The sequence below is a fragment of the Mercenaria mercenaria genome, chromosome 2, assembly GCF_021730395.1.
Source record: "Mercenaria mercenaria strain notata chromosome 2, MADL_Memer_1, whole genome shotgun sequence".
Taxonomy (NCBI): Eukaryota; Metazoa; Mollusca; class Bivalvia; order Venerida; family Veneridae; genus Mercenaria; species Mercenaria mercenaria.
This window is the reverse complement of record NC_069362.1, coordinates 65513965-65535737: the sequence shown is the minus strand read 5'-3', so window position 1 is coordinate 65535737 and position 21773 is coordinate 65513965. Positions and strand designations below refer to the sequence as shown.

The 21773-nt window shown below is 36.3% G+C and overlaps 1 protein-coding gene across 1 annotated transcript in view; it reads left to right on the top strand.

Moving 5' to 3' along the window:
- The first annotated feature begins 1644 nt into the window (after positions 1–1644).
- The window catches only part of LOC128555186 (UNC93-like protein MFSD11), a 34260-nt gene continuing 14131 nt past the window's right edge, over positions 1645–21773 (top strand). The window contains exons 1-6 of the mRNA XM_053536786.1: positions 1645–1758; positions 2418–2497; positions 3809–3905; positions 9033–9215; positions 10392–10429; positions 11952–12017. Of these exons, the coding sequence (XP_053392761.1) occupies positions 1733–1758; positions 2418–2497; positions 3809–3905; positions 9033–9215; positions 10392–10429; positions 11952–12017 (490 nt within the window). The 5' untranslated portion in view covers positions 1645–1732. The remainder of the gene's footprint in view (positions 1759–2417; positions 2498–3808; positions 3906–9032; positions 9216–10391; positions 10430–11951; positions 12018–21773) is intronic.

Here is a 21773-nt window from a genome sequence, read left to right as displayed (position 1 = left end):
CAAAAATTTCTGGTGAGGTTATAAAGGTAACTGAAAAAAAATTTACTTGTCAAAAACAGAGATTGCTACAATATTTTGTAACCCAATAAATTTCTGTTAAATTCTTTCAGTTAAGATAACAAAAGAATGTAGAAGGTTCACATTATAGTTTGTCAGTTGTATGTATATTCTAGCTCTAGCTCAACTACTCAAGAAAATGGAGAGCTACTGCAATCACCCGTTAGCCAGTGTTCACTTCCTGATTTGGTGAAGTGTTTGTATTTAAGCTGGTATCTCAGTAATCAATTGTGGGAATAGTTTGAAACTTCATACTTACATTTACTGTGATAGTCTGACATGCATTGTACAGGTTCCATAACTGTAATTCATGTTTTTGTGCACACTGAAAGTTTTAAGGGGACCTGAAGTTGAGAAATGAAACAACACAGCTACAGTCACTGTACTGATAATCAAAGGGAATTGCGCAAACTAAAAAATAAAAATATGATCCCTGGAATAGTTTCAAGTTTTATGTTTAAATAAAGACGCTAGATCAACAAAAAAAAATATGGATAAAAATCTTTAGATATTTCAAAACTTTATTGTGTGAAATACATTTGTAACATGTATTATTAAAACAACAATAAAAATTGTTATCATTTTTAGCTTGACTATTTGAAGAATAGAGGAGCTATCCTACTCGCCCCGGTGTCGGCGTGAGCGTGATCGTGAGTGTTAGCGTGAGCATCACACAAATGTTAAAGTTTGCGTACCACCCCAAATATTTTCAAAGTCCATTGAGATATTGCTTTCATATTTTGCATACTTGTTTACCATCATGACCCCAGTCTGTAAAAAGGAGGAGGCAACTCTATCAAGCATTTTGACTGAAATATGGCCCCTTTTCGACTTAGAATATGCTTATTGTAATGTTGAAGTTTTACTCATTGCTTATATTATACTATCAAGCACTGAGAATAGTCGAGCGCGCTGTCCACTGACAGCTCTTGTTTTCTTGACCTTAAAGGAGTTTCCTGGTTTTTGCCTGAAATACAGTTTATGGTTTTAACTGTCCACATTAAAAATAAAGAACATACTTATGTCATGGGGCTTGATTTTTAATATTAATTTTGACATTTTTTAAATACTTTTTGAAATCTTATTAGATACTAATACTTAATGCACATGTACAGTGTAACATCTACATAGCCAGATATCTACTTAACCAGGTTATATGTCACAAAGTAATCAATTTTCCTGGGGCACCAAATTTTGAAGTTTTTATTATTGAAATTAAAATCTACTGTAATGAACGGTAAGGCAAAATTAAACATGCATAAAACATGTACAGTAGTTACTTATATATATTATGTCTTCATCTATATTTTTTATCACCTCTTTATGTTAAAAAGTGCATTTATTTGCCATTTTTAAGCTACAGAAAATAGCATTCCCATTTTCTTTTATCAGAAATGCAATTACTGGTACCTGAAAACTTTGAAAGAATATTAAAATAAAGAATTTCCACAAAGAATTAACAAAACAAGTATGTGCAACTAATAAATACAGTTAAAATCTCTGCATTTTATAATTTTTGTATAGAATGTTTGTGTGTACAAGACATTCAAGATAACTGTTGAGTAGAAAATAGCAGAACATTGTTTATTTCAGTTTGAGCATCATCTATATAGTATTCTCCGTGTCAAACTGGCTGGCTCCTTCAATCATCGTGGTGACGGGACCAAAGATTTCTATGTTTATTGGTTCTTTGTTATATTTGTAAGTATATTCATCAATAAGGACCACATTACTTAGATTTATTTTTCCTTCTACCTCCAGAGAAGGCCTTCACAGTGGTTTAACCCTTACCATGCTAAATTTCTATAATGGACTGGTCCATCTTCCAATTTGGGCAGTACCATTTATCATTTGAAGGGGTGTTTACTAAAAATTTACTGACTGAATAGCGAACAGTGCAGACCATGATCAGACTGCACGGATGTGCAGGCTGATCTTGGTCTGCACTGGTCGCAAAGGCAGAATCACTTGCCGCCAGCAAGCTAAGGGTTAATTTAAATACTGTGCCTTCTACCACTACACGAGCCCCTCACTGTGGTGTTACTTACGTAAACTGTTGACTAGTCAGTAGCGCTAACAGTGGGATGGTGATGTATATAAGGAGTAATGTAACAAATCTAATAATATACACTTATTTATTGACTAGCTTGGAAGTTTTGATCAGCAAGCAATTTAGTAAGTGTATCTAAGGAATCATGCAATATTATGCATATCAATCATAAGGCGGAACTGGTAAATTATTTAATCACAATTATTATGACAAAGTCGTTGAGCAGTAGCATTATTTGTGGCTAAGAATTGCAATATATCTATCCCAGTGGTCACTTGTAGCTATATGTGAAGTTTTGATTTCATTTCAGCTTATTTATCCTGTCATTCTTGAAGCCAATGACATGGGCTCTGTATACAGTATCAGGACTTGTTGGGTTTGGTGCTGCAAGTAAGTAACATGTATTTCTTACATCTATATCATACACATTTTCAAAAAAAAAAAATACTGAAGTAACTAGAGTCAGAGTGTTAATACAAAAAACCTGAAACAACTACAGTCAGATATTGAACACAGAAAACCTGTCTTGGTAAATGGTTAATCACATTGTCTAGATATGTAGTATGTTTGTATCCACTCAGAACTGCTTCCTGCAAATGCTGTAAAATTCAACCAAGATATCTCTGTTGATAGCATATAAATTTTAGTTTATATTATTATGTTATATGCTAGTAATTGTTTGTGATATCTGGAAGATAGTTTCTAACAAATTAAGTCTGCACAATGACAATGAAATTATTGTCTTTTAATGAATTAGAAACATCCAATCTATATATCTTAAGCTTGGACTTAAAACTATTGTCCAATATTGTCATACACATTTGAGTCATTAAATACTCCAGTGATAGCTCCAGCTTCCTCACTGTCCAGCACCGAAATAGCTGAATGCGCTGTCTTTTGTGACAACTCTTGTTTAGCGTCCCTTCAATGAAGAGGGGTATATTACTTTGCTCATTGTCTGCATGTCATTTGGTAGACCATTTGGTTTCTGATCATTAGTTAGAGAATACTTGGTCTCACAATGTTCAGACTTCGAAGGATGATTGTCTGTGGTCAGTAGATGACCCATGTTGTCATAGGGGCCAGTAGGTCACAGGTCAAGGTCACAATGACCTCAAGACTGAAAATGATTTCCACTCCGTAAATTAAGAATGCTTTGGCCTACAGTCATCAAACTTGATACGGATGACTGTATATGGTTAGTAGATAAACCCTATTATTTTGGGGAGTTAGAAAGTCAAAATTCAAGGGTACAATGACCTCAATACTGAAAATGATTTCCACACTGTAATTAAAGATTGCATCCTACAGTTGTCAAACTTGATATAGATGTCTGGATGTGGTCAGTAGATAAATCCTGTTGTTTTTGGGGTCAGATGGTCAAAGGTCAAGGTCACAGTGACCTCTAGATTGAAAACAGATTTTGCTAAATAATCAGAAAACACTTTGGCTGTCAGTCTTCTTAGGATTGTTCACAGTTGCCTGTAGTCACGAAATGAACCCTGATGATTATTAGGTCATTTGATCAAAGGTTAAGGTCATAACATACATAAATTATCCACTTGCCTCTGGCAGGCCTTCATGGGGGGCATTTGTGTTGTGCAAACCGCTCTTGTTTATTTACAATCTTTGTTGAAGTTAATTAACAATTATCATTGAAGTTAATAAACAATCTTTATTGAAGTTTTGAATTCTTTTCAGTATTGTGGACAGGTCAGGGTAATTTTCTAACAATTAACTCCGACTCCGAAACAATTTCCAGAAACAGTGGCATATTCTGGGCTCTGCTTCAGTGTAGGTAAGTAATAGAAAATAGCATTTATGCTGTACAATCTTTGTGAAATACGACCAATTAATATTTGTTTAAAGATTATCATTTGATTGTGGCTAGAAATATGCAGAGATAATGGTGATTTTGGTAGTTTCTTTACTTCCTTTTTAGAGTTGAATTTAACAGGGTCTTGATGATATAATAGATCAGTCTTGAAATCCAGGTCGGTTTAGACTGAAGTTCTACCAACAACCCAAATGGGGATTACATACTGCACCTAGCACAGTCACGAAAATGCCAATCATTTGTTAAGGGTGTAACAATATATCGAAATTCACTGTATCATGATACATTAGTCTGGCGATACGCGTATCATATCATAGGCCAGGTTTCAAGATACAGAAACGATACAGTGAAAAGTAGAAACATTGAATGAAAACTTTCATAAAATCATTGTTGAAGAGAGTAACTAAACAAATGTATGATTTATAACAGTTTCTTTAACTTTAAAGCAAAATTTCAAGTACTTTCCAAGTGTAGGAACATTGATTTTTTTTAGCTCACCTGTCACAAAGTGACAAGGTGAGCTTTTGTGATCGCGCAGTGTCCGTCATCCGTGCGTCCGTGCGTGCGTGCGTAATCTTTCCCTTGTGACATCTCTAGAGGTCACATTTTTCATGGGATCTTTATGAAAATGGGTCAGAATGTTCATCTTGGTAAATTCTAGGTCAAGTTCGAACTGGGTCACGTGCCGTCAAAAGCTAGGTCAGTATGTCTAAAAATAGAAAAACCTTGTGACCTCTCTAGAGGCCATAATTTTCAATGGATCTTCATGAAAATTGGTCAGAATGTTCACCTTGATGATATCTAGGTCAAGTTCGAAACTGGGTCACGTGGCCTCAAAAACTAGGTCAGTAGGTCTAAAAATAGAAAAACCTTGTGACCTCTCTAGAGACCATATATTTCACAAAATATTCATGAAAATTGGTCAGAATGTTCATCTTGATAATATCTAGGTCAGGTTCGAAACTGGGTCATGTGCTGTCAAAAACTAGGTCAGGAGGTCTAAAAATAGAAAAACCTTGTGACCTCTCTAGAGGCCATATATTTTACAAGATCTTCATGAAAATTAGTCAGAATGTTCACCTTGATGATATCTAGGTCAAGTTCGAAACTGGGTCATGTGCGGTCAAAAACTAGGTCAGTAGGTCTAAAAATAGAAAAACCTTGTGACCTTTCTAGAGGCCATATATTTCACAAGATCTTCATGAAAATTGGTCAGAACGTTCATCTTGATGATATCTAGGTCAAGTTGGAAACTGGGTCACGTGCGGTGAAAAACTAGGTCAGTAGGTCTAAAAATAGAAAAACTTTGTGACCTCTCTAGAGGCCATATATTTCATGAAATCTTCATGAAAATTGGTCAGAATCTTCATCTTGATGATATCTAAGTCAAGTTCAAAAGTGGGTCACGTGCCTTCAAAAACTAGGTCAGTAGGTCAAATAATAGAAAAACATTGTGACCTCTCTAGAGGCCATATTTTCCATGGGATCTGTATGAAACTTGGTCTGAATGTTCATCTTGATGATATCTAGGTCAAGTTCGAAAGTGGGTCACGTGCCGTCAAAAACTAGGTCAGTAGGTCAAATAATAGAAAAACCTTGTGACCTCTCTTAAGACCTTATTTTTCAATGCATCTTCATGAAAGTTGGTCTGAATGTTCATCTTGATGATATATAGGTCAAGATCGAAACAGGGTCATGTGCGGTCAAAAAGTAGGTCAGTAGATCTAAAAATAGAAAAACCTTGTGACCTCTCTAGAGGCCATACTTGTGAATGGATCTCCATAAAAATTGGTCAGAATGTTTATCTTAATGATATCTTGGTCAAGTTCGTAAGTGGGTCACGTGCCGTCAAAAAGTAGGTTAGTAGGTCAAATAATGAAAAAACGTTGTGACCTCTCTAAAGGCCATATTTTTCATGGGATCTGTATGAAAGTTGGTCTGAATATTTATCTTGATGATATCTAGGTCAGGTTTGAAACTGGGTCAACTGCGATCAAAAACTAGGTCAGTAGGTCTTGAAATAGAAAAACCTTGTGACCTCTCTAGAGGCCATACCCTTGAATGGATCTTCATGAAAATTGGTCAGAGTGTTCACCTTGATGATATCTAGGTCAAGTTTGAAACTGGGTCACATGACTTAAAAATCTAGGTCAATAGGTCAAATAATAGAAAAACCTTGTGACCTCTCTAGAGACCATATTTTTCAATGGATCTTTATGAAAATTAGTCAGAATTTTTATCTTGATAATATCTAGGTCAAGTTCAAAACTGGGTCACATGAGCTCAAAAACTAGGTCACTATGTCAAATAATAGAAAAAACAACGTCATACTCAAAACTGGATCATGTGGGAAGAGGTGAGCAATTCAGGACCATCATGGTCCTCTTGTTTCATTTTGTCATATGAATGCTTATTATGGTACTCGATGTGTATCGCAATACGTATCATATCGTTGCATCTGTATCCCTATATGTGTTGTATCGTGAGACTAGCGTATTGTTACACCCCTATCATATGTACAGGTTTAAACATTAAAATGATATGCAATAAAAGTATGAATGCTTATCAATTTTTTAGGGCACCTGAGCACTTAGTGCTTGGGTTTGCTTGGATTATTGTGATCACTCAACGTCCGTTGTCTGTCCATTAACATATTTTTTCAGATAACATCTCCTCTGAGACTGTCAGAATTGCACCAAACTTGGTCAGAAGCATCCTGTTATGGTCCACTGTCAAGTTTATTCAAATGTTTCAGCTTTGCCCCTTTAAGATCACCAAAAAAAAAAAACTTTATTAAGTGACTTCATCTCATGAATGCTTAATTGATCATCATAAAATTGTAACTTTTTATTCAGTGTTTTATTTAAAAATTTGAAAAAGGGCTCTTTGTTGTGAAGCATGCATATTTTTATGCCCCCCTTCGAAGAAGGAGGGGTATATTGTTTTGCAGATGTTGGTCGGTCGGTCGGTCTGTATGTAGACCAATCCGTTTCCGGATGATAACTCAAGAACGCTTGGGCCTAGGATCATGAAAGTTAATAGGAAGGTTGGTCATCACCAGCAGATGACCCCTATTGGTTTTGAGATCTGTGTGTCAAAGGTCAAGGTCACAGTGACCCTGATCAGTTTCCGGATGATAACTCAAGAACGCTTGGGCCTCGGATCAGGAAAACTGATAAGGAGATTGTTCATGACCAGCAGATGACCCCTATTGATTTTGAGATCATTAAGTCAAAGTTCAAGGTCACATTGGTTAGGAACAGTTAAACGGTTTCTGGACGATAACTTTAGAACACTTAGGCCAAGGGCCATGAAAGATGATAGAAAGATGATAGAGAGGTTCATCATGACCTGCAGATGACCCCTATTGATTTTGAGATCAGTAAGTCAAAGGTCAAGGTTACAGTGACCGGGAACATTTAAAACGTTTCCAGACAATTACTTGAGAACGTTTTGGCCTAGGATTATGAAACTTGATAGGGAGACTGGTCATGACCAGTAGATGACCTTTAGATTTTGTGGTCAGTAGGCCAATGGTGAAGGTCACATTGACCCGGAACATTTAAAACCTTTCCGGAAGATACCTTGAGAACGCTTGGGCTTGGGATAATAAAACCTAATAGGGAGGTTGATCATGACCAGCAGATGATCCCTGTTGATTTTTAGCTCGACTATTCGAAGAATAAATAGAGCTATCCTACTCACCACGGTGTTAGCGTCGGCATCACACCTTGGTTAAGTTTTTCGTACCAGTCCACATTTTGACAAAGTCTTTTGAGATAAAGCTTTGACACTTGTTTACCATCATCATGGCCAGTTATAGGCAAGAGCACATAACTCCATCAAGGATTTTGGCTGAATTATGGCCCCTTTCAACTTAGAAATCTTGGTTAAGTTTTTCATACCAGTTCATATTTTGACAAAGTCTTTAAGATAAAGCTTTGAAACTTTCAACACTTGTTTACCATCACCATAGCCAGTTATAGGCAAGAGTATATAACTCCATCAGGGATTTTGGCTGAATTATGGCCCCTTTCGACTTAGAAATCTTGGTTAAGTTTTTCGTACCAGTTCATATTTAGACAAAGTCTTTTAAGATAAAGCTTTGAAACTTTCAACACTTGTTTACCATCACCATTGCCAGTTATAGGCAAGAGTACGTAACTCCATCAGGGATTTTGGCTGAATTATGGCCCCTTTCGACTTAGAAATCTTGGTTAAGTTTTTCGTACCAGTTCATATTTAGACAGTCTTTTGAGATAAAGCTTTAAAACTTTCAACACTTGTTTACCATCACCATGTCCAGTTATAGGCAAGAGCACATAACTCCATCAAGGATTTTGACTGAAATATGGCCTTTTTTGACTTAGAAATCTGGGTTAATATTTCATACCAGTTCATATTTTGACAAAGTCTTTTGAGATAAAGCTTTGAAACTTTCAACACCTATTTACCATCACCATGTCCAGTTATAGGAGTACATAACTCCATCAAAGATTTTGGCTGAATTATGGCCCCTTTTGACTTAGAAATCTTGGTTAAGTTTTTCGTACCAGTTCATATTTTTTGTAAAGTGTTTGACATATGGCTTTTAAACTTTTATCACTTGTTTAGTATAATAGTCTCTATCTGTAGGAAAGAGAACATAACTCTGTCATCTATTTTGGCTGAATTATGGCCCTTTTTGGACTTTGAAATTGGTTCTGTTTTCAATGAAACTTTTCATACAAGTCCATGTTTTGTCAAAACTATTTGACATAAGGCTTTTAAACTTTGAACACTTGTTTATCATTATGATTTCCATTAGTAGGCAAGAGTACATAACTATTTTGGCTGAATTATGGCCTTTTTTGGACTTTGAAATTGGCTCATATATTGCCATTTAGTGCAAGACTTATCGAAATCAAAGTAATACAGGAACATTTTTGAGCAAAACAGATCAGACTATGTTTAACCATCACCTCTACCTTCTTTTGATGAGCTCATCAAATGTTTGCTCTCAAGTATCTTTCCAACACACACCAAACTAATATCTACTTTAACCTTTCTTGTTTGCAAGAACAATGCATGTATATGTACATATTTCAGCTTGTTATTCGGCAATGCATACAGCCACTTTGTGCTCCAAGGTTCTGAGGATATATCGGAGGAAGAACGTAACAAATTATTTATTGGATTGAGTGGGGCTGCTCTTCTTGGATCCATCTTCTTACTCTTTCTGAGGAAGAAACGAATGACAGACTCAGATAATCTAGTTAATCTTAACTCAAGGTATACATTCTCATATCTAGTTAATCTTAACTCGAGGTATACATTCTCATATCTAGTTAATCTTAACTCAAGGTACACATTCTCATATCAAGTTAATCTTAACTCAAGGTATACATTCTCATATCTAGTTAATCCATTCTCATGTCTAGTTAATCTTAACACGAGGTATACATTCTCATATCTAGTTAATCTTAACTCGAGGTATACATTCTCATATCTAGTTAATCTTAACTCAAGGTACAAATTCTCATATCAAGTTAATCTTAACTCAAGGTATACATTCTCATATCTAGTTAATCCATTCTCATGTCTAGTTAATCTTAACTCGAGGTATACATTCTCATATCTAGTTAATCTTAACTCGAGGTATCCATTCTCATATCTAGTTAATCTTAACTCAATATATACATTCTCATATCTAGTTAATTTTAACTCAAGGTTTACATTCTCATATCTAGTTAATCTTAACTCAAGGTATACATTCTCATATCCTTTGTTTATCCATTTCATTTATTCACTGATGCAAGTCTATGTTTTAAATATAATTAAACACAATTGTCTCAGTATTAATTTTGTAGTGTTAGTTAAGATAATCATTATACCAGACATTGCCAGTGGGAAAGTTTTGATGCAACATTTAAATATGTGAATGTGAGTGAATACAATTGAAAAAAGCAAATGTCCTTGAGAGAGGAAACAAATTTGAATGATAGAAAAACAGGAAACAACATGAATGGGAGAGAGAAAAAGGTGTGAATGAGAGAGAAAATCAATGTAAATGAGATAGAAAACAATGTGAATGACAGAGAAAAGCAATGTAAGACAGGACAATGATATGAATGAAATGGAAAAAGTAATATGATAACAACAGAAAACAAATGTGAATGAAAGAAAAAAACAATATGAATTAGAGAAAAAGTTTGAATTTGAGAGAGAACAATATGATTTAAACAGAAAACGTATGTGAATGAGAAAGAAAACAATATGAATGGGAGAGTAATCAAATGCATTGCTGTTTGAGTAATGTCCATTTTGGTTTGAGATATTTAGCTATAGGTAAAGTTGTATGTGTGTTCTACCATTTATTTCATTCCAAGATAAAAACTTCTTTAAGTAAACCTGTGTTTAATTTATTAAATGATGCAGGCTTTTTTAACAAATTTATTTATATTTTAGTGGCCAGGCACAGGTGGATACTCCATTAACAGCATTAAGTAAGTTAATTTTTAGCTCACCTGAGCAATGCTCAAATGAGTTATTGTGATTGCTCAATGTCCAGCATCCGTGGTCGAAAATGGATCATCTGGGGTCAAAAACTAGGTCACTAGGTCAAATCAAAGAAAAACTTTGTGTATGCAGTAAGGACTGCATTTTACACTGGATATTCATGAAATTTGATCAGAATGTTTGTCTGGATAAAATCTATGTCAAGTTTAAATATGGGTTGTCTGGGGTCAAAAACTAGGTCACCCGGTCAAATCAAAGAAAAACCTTGTGTGTGCAATAGGGGCTGCATTTTACACTGGATATTCATGAAATTTGATCAGAATGTTTGTCATGATAAAATCTAGGTTGAGTTCAAATAGGGGTCATCCGGGGTCAAAAACTAGGTTACCCAGTAAAATCAAAGAAAGACTTTGTGAATGCAATAGGGGCTACATTTTAGGCAGGATATTCATGAAATTTGATGAAAATGTTTGCTTTGATGAAATCTAGGTAAAGTTCAAATATGGGTCATGTTGGGTCAAAAACTATGTCACCTGGTCAAATCAAAGAATAATCATGTGTATGCAACAGGGGCTGCATTTTTCTCTAGATCTTCACGAAATTTGATCAGAATGTTTGTTTTGATGAAATCTAGGTCGAGTTCAAATAGGGGTCATCTGTGGTCAAGGACTTAGTCACCCAGTAAAATCAAAGAAAAACTTTGTGAATGCAATAGGGGCTACATTTTAGGCAGGATGTTCATGAAATTTGATGAAAATGTTTGCTTTGATGAAATTTAGGTCAAGATTAAATATGGGTCATGTTAGGTCACCTGGTCAAATCAAAGAATTTTCATGAAATTTGATCAGAATGTTTGTCTTGATGAAAGCTAGGTCGAGTTCAGATATGGGTCCTGTTGGGTCAAAAACTAGGTCACCTGCTTAAATCAAAGAAACACCTTGCCTATGCGAAAGGGGTCGCATTTTAAGTAGGATATTCATTACCATAAATTTGTTCAAACTGTTCTAAGGTGAGTGACCTAAGATCATTTGGACCACTTGTTGATGTTAGAAATTTATTGATTTCTGAAATAGAACAATCATTATTATTATGATAAAACATAAATCACTCCATGTGGCAAGGGGATGAGCTACATCATAGACCTAATTGCCAGCCCACTTAGCTTAAAAGGGGATCTACAGACCACAGGGTCATTATTTGACCTGCAGGCAAGGTGTATGTTCTTACTGATGATATGATAAAAAGATTGTGTTTGAAATTAATCATCCTCCACCTCTTATTCATGTAGGGAAGTTGGCATTTATACTTAGGCAGAACAAATTTGTACTGGTACAGAATCCAGGAACACTGCTTAGGTTAATTACCTGCTGTTACATAATTGAAATACTATTGAATAACAGAGATAAGCTCAAAAATGAACTAGCAAACATTTCCCTCGTTTATGTTTTTACCTGAGATGAATAGCTATATACATGTAGATAATTTTTTATTATGTATTTTGTGTTGTAGAGAGGTCTTTTCATCTAATGAAGACAAAGGAGATGTTGTTGTTGAGCATAGCTATAGCCTACACAGGTTAGTTGATCCATACTTAGTTTGCAGTCATCCAAAAATATGTAACATGATCCAGCTTCTGAACACAGATAATGATAAAACGTTCATTGTATCCATCAAAACTCAAGTTTTTTTAGCTCACCTGTCACAAAGTGACAAGGTGAGCTTTTGTGATCACGCAGCGTCCGTCGTCAGTCAGTCCGTGCGTGCGTGCCTGCGTGCGTAAACTTTTGCTTGTGACCACTCTAGAGGTCACATTTTTCATGGGATCTTTATGAATATTGGTCAGAATGTTCATCTTGATGATATCTAGGTCAAGTTCGAAACTGGGTCATGTGCGATTGAAAACTAGGTCAGTAGGTCTAAAAATAGAAAATCCTTGTGACCTCCATAGAGGCCATATTTTTCAATGGATCTTCATAAAAATAGGTCAGAATGTTCATCTTGATGATATCTAGGTCAAGTTCGAAACTGGGTCACATGCCATCAAAAACTAGGTCAGTAAATTAAATAATAGAAAATCCTTGTGACCTCTTTGGTGGTCATATTTTTCATGGGATCTGCATGAAAATTGGTCAGAATGTTCATCTTGATGATATCTAGGTCAAGTTCGAAACTGGGTCACATCCGGTCCAAAACTAGGTCAGTAGGTCAAATAATAGAAAAACCTTGTGACCTCTCTAGAGGCCATATTTTTCATGGGATCTGCATGAAAATTGGTCAGAATGTTCATCTTGATGATATCTAGGTCAAGTTCGAAACTGGGTCAACTGCGTTCGAAAACTAGGTCAGTAGGTCTAAAAATAGAAAATTCTTGTGACCTCCCTAGAGGCAATATTTTTCATGGGATCTTCATAAAAATTGGTCAGAATGTTCATCTTGATGATATCTAGGTCAAATTGGAAACTGGGTTACGTGCTGTCAAAAACTAGGTCAGTAGGTCAAATGATAGAAAATCCTTGTGACGTCTCTGGAGGTCATATTTTTCATGGGATCTGCATGAAAATTGGTCAGAATGTTCATCTTGATAATATTTAGGTCAAGTTTGAAACTTGGTCACGTCCGGTCCAAAACTAGGTCAGTAGGTCAAATAATAGAAAAACCTTGTGACCTCTCTGGAGGTCATATTTTTCATGGGATCTGCATGAAAATTGGTCAGAATGATCATCTTGATGATATCTAGGTCAAGTTTGAAAGTTGGTCACGTCCAGTCCAAAACTAGGTCAGTAGGTCAAATAATAGAAAAACCTTGTGACCTTTGTAGAGGCCGTATTTTTCATTGGATCTGCATGAAAATTAATCAAAATGTTCATCTTGATGATATCTAGGTCAAGTTTGAAACCGGGTCAACTGCGGTCAAAAACTAGGTCAGTGGGTCAAATGATAGAAAATCCTTGTGACCTCTCTAGAGGTAATATTTTTCATGGGATCTGCATGAAAATTGGTGAGAATGTTCATCTTGATGATATTTAGGTCGAGTTCGAAACTGGGTCACGTCCGATCCAAAACTAGGTCAGTAGGTCAGATAATAGAAAAACCTTGTGACTGCTGTAGAGGCCATATTTTTCATGGGATCTGTATGAAAATTGGTCAGAATGTTCGTCTTGGTGATTTCTAGGTTATGTTCAAAATTGGGTCAACTGCGGTCCAAAACTAGGTCAGTAGGTCTTAAAATAGAAAATTCTTGTGACCTCCCTAGAGGCCATATTTGTCATGGGATCTTCATGAAAATTGGTCAGAATGTTCACCTTGATGATATCTAAGTCAAGTTTGAAACTGGGTCACGTGCGGTCCAAAACTAGGTCATTAGGTCAAATAATAGAAAAACCTTGTGACCTCTGGAGGTCACATTTTTTCATGGGATCTGTATGAAAATTGGTCAGAATGTTCATCTTTATGATATGTAGGTCAGGTTTGAAACTGGGTCACGTGCGGTCAAAAACTAGGTCAGTAGATCAAATAATAGAAAAAACCTTGTGACCACTCTAGAGGCCATAGTTTTCATGGGATCTGTATGAAAGTTGGTCTGAATGTTCATCTTGATGTTATCTAGGTCACGTTTGAAAATGGGTCAACTGCGGTCAAAAACTAGGTCACTAGGTCTCAACATAGAAAGACCTTTTGACCTCTCTAGAGGCCATATTTTTCAATGGATCTTCATGAAAATTGGTGAGAATGTTCACCTTTATGATATCTAGGTCAAGTTCAAAACTGGGTCACATGCAGTCAAAACTAGGTCAGTATGTCTAAAAATAGGAAAACCTCGTGACCTCTCTGGAGGCCATATTTTTCATGAGATCTTTATGAAAATTGGTGAGAATGTTCACCTTGATGATATCTAGGTCAAATACAAAACTGGGTCACGTGCCATCAAAAACTAGGTTATTATGTCAAGTAATAAAAAAAACCTTGTGACCTCTCTAGAGGCCATATTTTTCAATGGATCTTCATGAAAATTGGTCAGAATTTTTATCATGATGATATCTAGGTCAAGTTCAGAAGTAGGTCACATGAGCTCAAAAACTAGGTCACTGTGTCAAAGAATAGAAAAAACGACGTCATACTCAGTTCATGTGGGGGCAGGTGAGCGATTCAGGACCATCATGGTCCTCTTGTTTATTATCAAATCTATATTTATAGTCCTTTCCATTGGTCTGATGTAGTCTCATGATCAATGATAAAAAGTGATATTGACTCAAAAGCGGATTCAAAAACATGTATTGACCTCCAGCTGTGACGTCATTACGGTTTGATGTCAAAACAATGCGATGTTGTATACAATATACGAAACATGACCAAAGGCTGCAGATACTTGTATGTAATTGTTTTACCTATAAGTAGGCTGGATTTAATAATAAAACAATTGTTGCCTTTTAGGTTTGGTCGATATTTGGTCGATAAATCTACATATTGACCTCACCAAAAGGCAAAAAATTGTATACTGGTACTGATGATAAACCCGGACAGATGATAAAGTCGAACACCTTGGAAATATTTGATTGCAATCGGTTATTTATAAAATTGAACACAACATCTAACATTTTCCACTTACAACACCAACTGGTGTAAACAAAAACAAAATTGGTAAATATTCTGTATAAATAAATGACTTAAATAAATTTGTATAAGAAATATTTATCCAAAATTACTGGGGAAGAGAGCATTTTTTTGCGCATGCTCACTGTCGAAACATGAAGGCCTGACATTTGTTAACTTTTCATTACTTGATCAGGAATGACTGTTGCAGCTTTTTGGGGAAAGTTTCAATATAATAATACCAAGAAAATTTTGTAAATGACAAAGGATTCGAATTTATCATCAGTCAACGTTCATAAAGTCCCCTTTTTAGATACCCCTTTCAGGCCCTCACTTCGTGTGAGTTTGCTTACTAAATATAAATTTGAATTATGTAAAGTTTTCAGCAAAGGTTAAGCTTTATTTTGATACCGACCATTGATTTCAATTTGCAGAAATAAAAAAGTTACAGGTAAAAAACCTCATTTTCTGTTCGGGTTTATCATCAGTACAAGTAATGTTGCACAGGGTGGCCAACCTACTAGACATTTCAGTATTGTACACACAGAGAAATCACTTGATCCAAGTAATGTTTTTGATTATATTTTCCTTTTAACTTGACTGATTTTGATAAGAAAGCATCTAAGACAGACAATGATTTGACGCTTTTTATCTTACTAAAATCTGTCAAGTAATAAAAAAGATATAAGTAAAATTGTTATCTAAATCAAGTTATTTTCCCATGATAACGAAAAGTCATATGGGTTTGTCAGCCTATTATATCCAGCACAGGTATTATGATCTAGCTTTATTTTGTACCTATCAAAATACAGGTTATATAATCAGTTTTATATTGTACACATTCAAACAGATAATTAACATTCTGATATGCCTGTCTCTGTTAAAACACACTTACGCTAGAATGACGTCAAAGTTTTTCTTGCGACCAAGAAAGAGCACTACTATATTATATCTACTGTTTTAGATTAAGGGCATATTAGAATTGAAATAATTTATAGCAAAAGAGTGTTTTAACACTATTTATACACTTGGGCAGTAATATGTCGTACAAATAATTTCACTCGGGCTGCGCTCTCATGATATTATTATGCCCAACGTATAACCGCCCATTGTGCATAAATTATGAAACAGTGTTAAAACACTCTTTTGCTATAGATTATTTCTTATTTAACATAATCATGCACATAAACATGGCACCTATTGCAGTAAGTCTCTAAGAGTGCATATTACTTCGTTTCTTGTTGTTTTTTAGCTCACCTGTCACAAAGTGACAAAGTGAGCTTTTGTGATCACGCGGCGTCCGGCGTCCGTCGTCCGTGCGTCCGTCCGTGCGTGCGTCCGTGCGTGCGTCCGTAAACTTTTGATTGTGACCACTCTAGAGGTCACATTTTTTGTGGGATCTTTATGAAAGTTGGTCAGAATGTTCATCTTGATGATATCTAGGTCAAGTTCGAAACTGGGTCAAGTGCCATCAAAAACTAGGTCAGTAGGTCTAAAAATAGAAAAACCTTGTGACCTCTCTAGAGGCCATATATTTCACAAGATCTTCATGGAAATTAGTCAGAATGTTCAACTTGATAATATCTAGGTCAAGTTTGAAACTGGGTCACCTGCCACAAAAACTAGGTCAGTAGGTCTAAAAATAGAAAAACCTTGTGACCTCTCTAGAGGCCATATATTTCACAAGATCTTCATGAAAATTATTCAGAACGTTCAACTTGATGATATCTAGGTCAAGTTTGAAACTGGGTCACGTGCCCTCAAAAACTAGGTCAGTAGGTCAAATAACAGAAAAACCTTGTGACCTCTCTAAAGGCCATATTTTTCACGGGATCTGTATAAAAGTTGGTCTGAATGTTCATCTTGATGATATCTAGGTCAAGTTCGAAACTGGGTCAAGTGGGGTCAAAAACTAGGTCAGTAGGTCCAAAAATAGAAAAACCTTGTGACCTCTCTAGAGGCCATATACTTCATGAGATCTTCATGAAAATTGGTCTGAATGTTCACCTTGATGATATCTAGGTCAGGTTCGAAAGTGGGTCACGTGCCATCAAAAACTAGGTCAGTAGGTCAAATAATAGTAAAACCTTGTGACCTCTCTAGAGGCCATATTTTTCATGGGATCTGTATGAAAGTTGGTCTGAATGTTCATCTTGATGATATCTAGATCAAGTTCGAAAGTGGGTCATGTGCATCAAAAACTAGGTCCAGTACGTCAAATAATAGAAAACCTTGTGACCCTCTAAAGGCCATATTTTTCATGGGATCTGTATGAAAGTTGGTCTGAATGTTCATCTTGATGATATCTAGGTCAAGTTCGAAACAGGGTCATGTGCGGTCAAAAACTAGGTCAGTAGGTCTAAAAATAGAAAAACCTTGTGACCTGTCTAGAGGCCATACTTGTGAATGGATCTCCATAAAATTGGTCAGAATGTTCATCTTGATGATATCTAGGTCAAGTTCGAAACTGGTCACGTGCCTCAAAAAGTAGGTCAGTAGGTCAAATAATGAAAAACCGTGTGACCTCTCTAGAGGCCATATTTTTCATGGGATCTGTATGAAAATTGGTCGAATGTTTCAACTTGTGATATATAGGTCAAGTTTGAAAACTGGGTCAACTGCGGATTCAAAAACTAGGTCAGTAGGTCTTGAAATAGAAAAACCTTGTGACCTCTCTAGAGGCCATACCCTTGAATGGATCTTCATGAAAATTGGTCAGAATGTTCACCTTGATGATATCTAGGTCAGTTTGAAACAGGGTCATGTGCCTAAAAAACTAGGTCAGTAGGTCAAAAATAGAAAAACCTTGTGACCTTCTAGAGGCCATACTTTCATGGATCTGTAAAAGTTGGTCTGAATGTTCATCTTGATGATGTCTAGGTCAAGTTTGAAACTGGGTCAACTGTGGTCAAAAACTAGGTCAGTAGGTCTAAAATTATTAAAATCGTTTGACCTCTCTAGAGGCCATATTTTTAAATGGATCTTCATGAAAATTGATCTGAATGTTCACCTTGATGATATCTAGGTCAGTTTCAAAACTGGGTCACGTGCGGTCAAAAACTAGGCCAGTAGGTATAAAAATAGAAAAACCTTGTGACCTCTCTAGAGGCTATATTTTTCATGAGATCTTCATGAAAATTAGTGAGAATGTTCACCCTGATGATATCTAGGTCACGTCCAAAACTGGGTCATATGAGCTCAAAAACTAGGTCACTATGTCAAATAATAGAAAAAACGACGTCATACTCAAAACTGGGTCATGTGGGAAGAGGTGAGCGATTCAGGACCATCATGGTCCTCTTGTTTAGCTCACCTGTCACAAAGTGACAAGGTGAGCTTTTGTGATCGCGCGGTGTCCGTCGTCCGTCCGTGCGTGCGTCCGTAAACTTTTGCTTGTGACCACTCTAGAGGTCACATTTTTATTGGGATCTTTATGAAAGTTGGTCAGAATGTTCATCTTGATGATATCTAGGTCAAGTTCAAAACTGGGTTACGTGCCGTCAAAAACTAGGTCAGTAGGTCTAAAAATAGAAAAACCTTGTGACCTCTCTAGAGGCCATATATTTCACAAGATCTTCATGAAAATTGGTCAGAATGTTCACCTTGATGATATCTAGGTCAAGTTTGAAACTAGGTCACGTGCGGTCAAAAACTAGGTCAGTAGATCTAAAAATAGATAACCTTGTGACCTCTCTAGAGGCCATATATTTCACAAGATCTTCATGAAAATTGGTCAGAACGTTCACCTTGATGTTATCTAGGTCAAGTTCAAAACTGGGTCGCGTGCCTTCAAAAACTAGGTCAGTAGGTCATATAATAGAAAAACCTTGTGACCTTTCTAAAGGCCATATTTTTCATGGGATATGTATGAAAGTTGGTCTAAATGTTCATCTTGATGATATCTAGGTCAAGTTCGAAACAGGGTCATGTGCGGTCAAAAACTAGGTCAGTAGGTCTAAAAATAGAAAAACCTTGTGACCTGTCTAGAGGCCATACTTGTGAATGGATCTCCATAAAAATTGGTCAGAATGTTCATCTTGATGATATCTAGGTCAAGTTCGAAAGTGGGTCACGTGCCCTCAAAAAGTAGGTCAGTAGGTCAAATAATGAAAAAACGCTGTGACCTCTCTAGAGGCCATATTTTTCATGGGATCTGTATGAAAATTGGTCTGAATGTTTAACTTGCTGATATATAGGTCAAGTTTGAAACTGGGTCAACTGCGATCAAAAACTAGGTCAGTAGGTCTTGAAATAGAAAAACCTTGTGACCTCTCTAGAGGCCATACCCTTGAATGGATCTTCATGAAAATTGGTCAGAATGTTCACCTTGATGATATCTAGGTCCAGTTTGAAACTGGGTCATGTGCCATAAAAAACTAGGTCTGTAGGTCAAATAATAAAAAAACCTTGTGACCTCTCTAGAGGCCATACTTTTCATGGGATCTGTATGAAAGTTGGTCTGAATGTTCATCTTGATGATGTCTAGGTCAAGTTTGAAACTGGGTCAACTGTGGTCAAAAACTAGGTCAGTAGGTCTAAAATTATTAAAATCTTTTGACCTCTCTAGAGGCCATATTTTTAAATGGATCTTCATGAAAATTGATCTGAATGTTCACCTTGATGATATCTAGGTCAGTTTCAAAACTGGGTCACGTGCGGTCAAAAACTAGGCCAGTAGGTATAAAAATAGAAAAACCTTGTGACCTCTCTAGAGGCCATATTTTTCATGAGATCTTCATGAAAATTAGCGAGAATGTTCACCTTGATGATATCTAGGTCAAGTTCAAAACTGGGTCACATGAGCTCAAAAACTAGGTCACTATGTCAAATAATAGAAAAAACGACGTCATACTCAAAACTGGGTCATGTGGGAAGAGGTGAGCGATTCAGGACCATCATGGTCCTCTTGTTTAGCTCACCTGTTACAAAGTGACAAGGTGAGCTTTTGTGATCGCGCGGTGTCCGTCGTCCGTGCGTGCGTGTGTCCGTAAACTTTTGCTTGTGACCACTCTAGAGGTCACATTTTTATTGGGATCTTTATGAAAGTTGGTCAGAATGTTCATCTTGATGATATCTAGGTCAAGTTCAAAACTGGGTTACGTGCCGTCAAAAACTAGGTCAGTAGGTCTAAAAATAGAAAAACCTTGTGACCTCTCTAGAGGCCATATATTTCACAAGATCTTCATGAAAATTGGTCAGAATGTTCACCTTGATGATATCTAGGTCAAGTTTGAAACTAGGTCACGTGCGGTCAAAAACTAGGTCAGTAGATCTAAAAATAGAAAAACCTTGTGACCTCTCTAGAGGCCATATATTTCACAAGATCTTCATGAAAATTGGTCAGAACGTTCACCTTGATGTTATCTAGGTCAAGTTCAAAACTGGGTCGCGTGCCTTCAAAAACTAGGTCAGTAGGTCATATAAAAGAATAACCTTGTGACCTTTCTAAAGGCCATATTTTTCATGGGATCTGTATGAAAGTTGGTCTGAATGTTCATTTTGATGATGTCTAGGTCAAGTTCGAAACTGGGTCAAGTGCGGTCAAAAACTAGGTCAGTAGGTCTAAAAATAGAAAAACCTTGTGACCTCTCTAGAGGCCATATATTTCACAAGATCTTCATGAAAATTGGTCAGAACGTTCACCTTGATGATATCTAGGTCAAGTTCGAAAGTGGGTCGCGTGCTTTCAAAAACTAAGTCAGTAGGTCATATAATAGAAAAACCTTGTGACCTCTCTAAAGGCCATATTTTTCATGGGATCTGTATAAAAGTTGGTCTGAATGTTCATCTTGATGATATCTAGGTCAAGTTCGAAAGTGGGTCATGTGCCATCAAAAACTAGGTAGGTAGGTCAAATAATAGAAAAACCTTGTGACGTCTCTAGAGGCCATATTTTTCATGAGATCTGTATGAAGATTGGTCTGAATGTTCATCTTGATGATATCTAGGTCAAGTTCGAAACAGGGTCATGTGCGGTTAAAAACTAGGTCAGTAGGTCTAAAAATAGAAAAACCTTGTGACCTCTCTAGAGGCCATACTTTTGAATGGATCTCCATACAAATTGGTCAGAATGTTCACCTTGATGATATCTAGGTCAAGTTTGAAACTGGGTCACGTGCCTTAAAAAACTAGGTCAGTAGGTCAAATAATAAAAAACCTTGTGACCTCTCTAGAGGCCATACATTTCATGGGATCTGTATGAAAGTTGGTCTGAATGTTCATCTTGATGATATCTAGGTCAAGTTTGAAACTGGGTCAACTGCGATCAAAAACTAGGTCAGTAGGTCTAAAATTAATAAAATCTTTTGACCTCTCTAGAGGCCATTATTTTCAGTGGATCTTCATTAAAACTGATCTGAATGTTCACCTTGATGATATCTAGGCAGTTTCGAAACTGGGTCAAGTGCGGTCAAAAAGTAGGCCAGTAGGTATAAAAATAGAAAAACGTTGTGACCTCTCTAGAGGCCATATTTTTCATGAGATCTTCATGAAAATTAGTGAGAATGTTCACCTTGATGATATCTAGGTAAAGTTCAAAACAGGGTCACATACCTTTGAAAACTAGGTCAATAGGTCAAATAATAGAAAAACCTTGTGACCTCTCTAGAGACCATATTTTTCAATGGATCTTCATGAAAATTGGTCAGAATTTTTATCTTGATAATATCTAGGTCAAGTTCAAAACAGGGTCACATGAGCTCAAAAACTAGGTCACTATGTCAAATAATAGAAAAAACGACG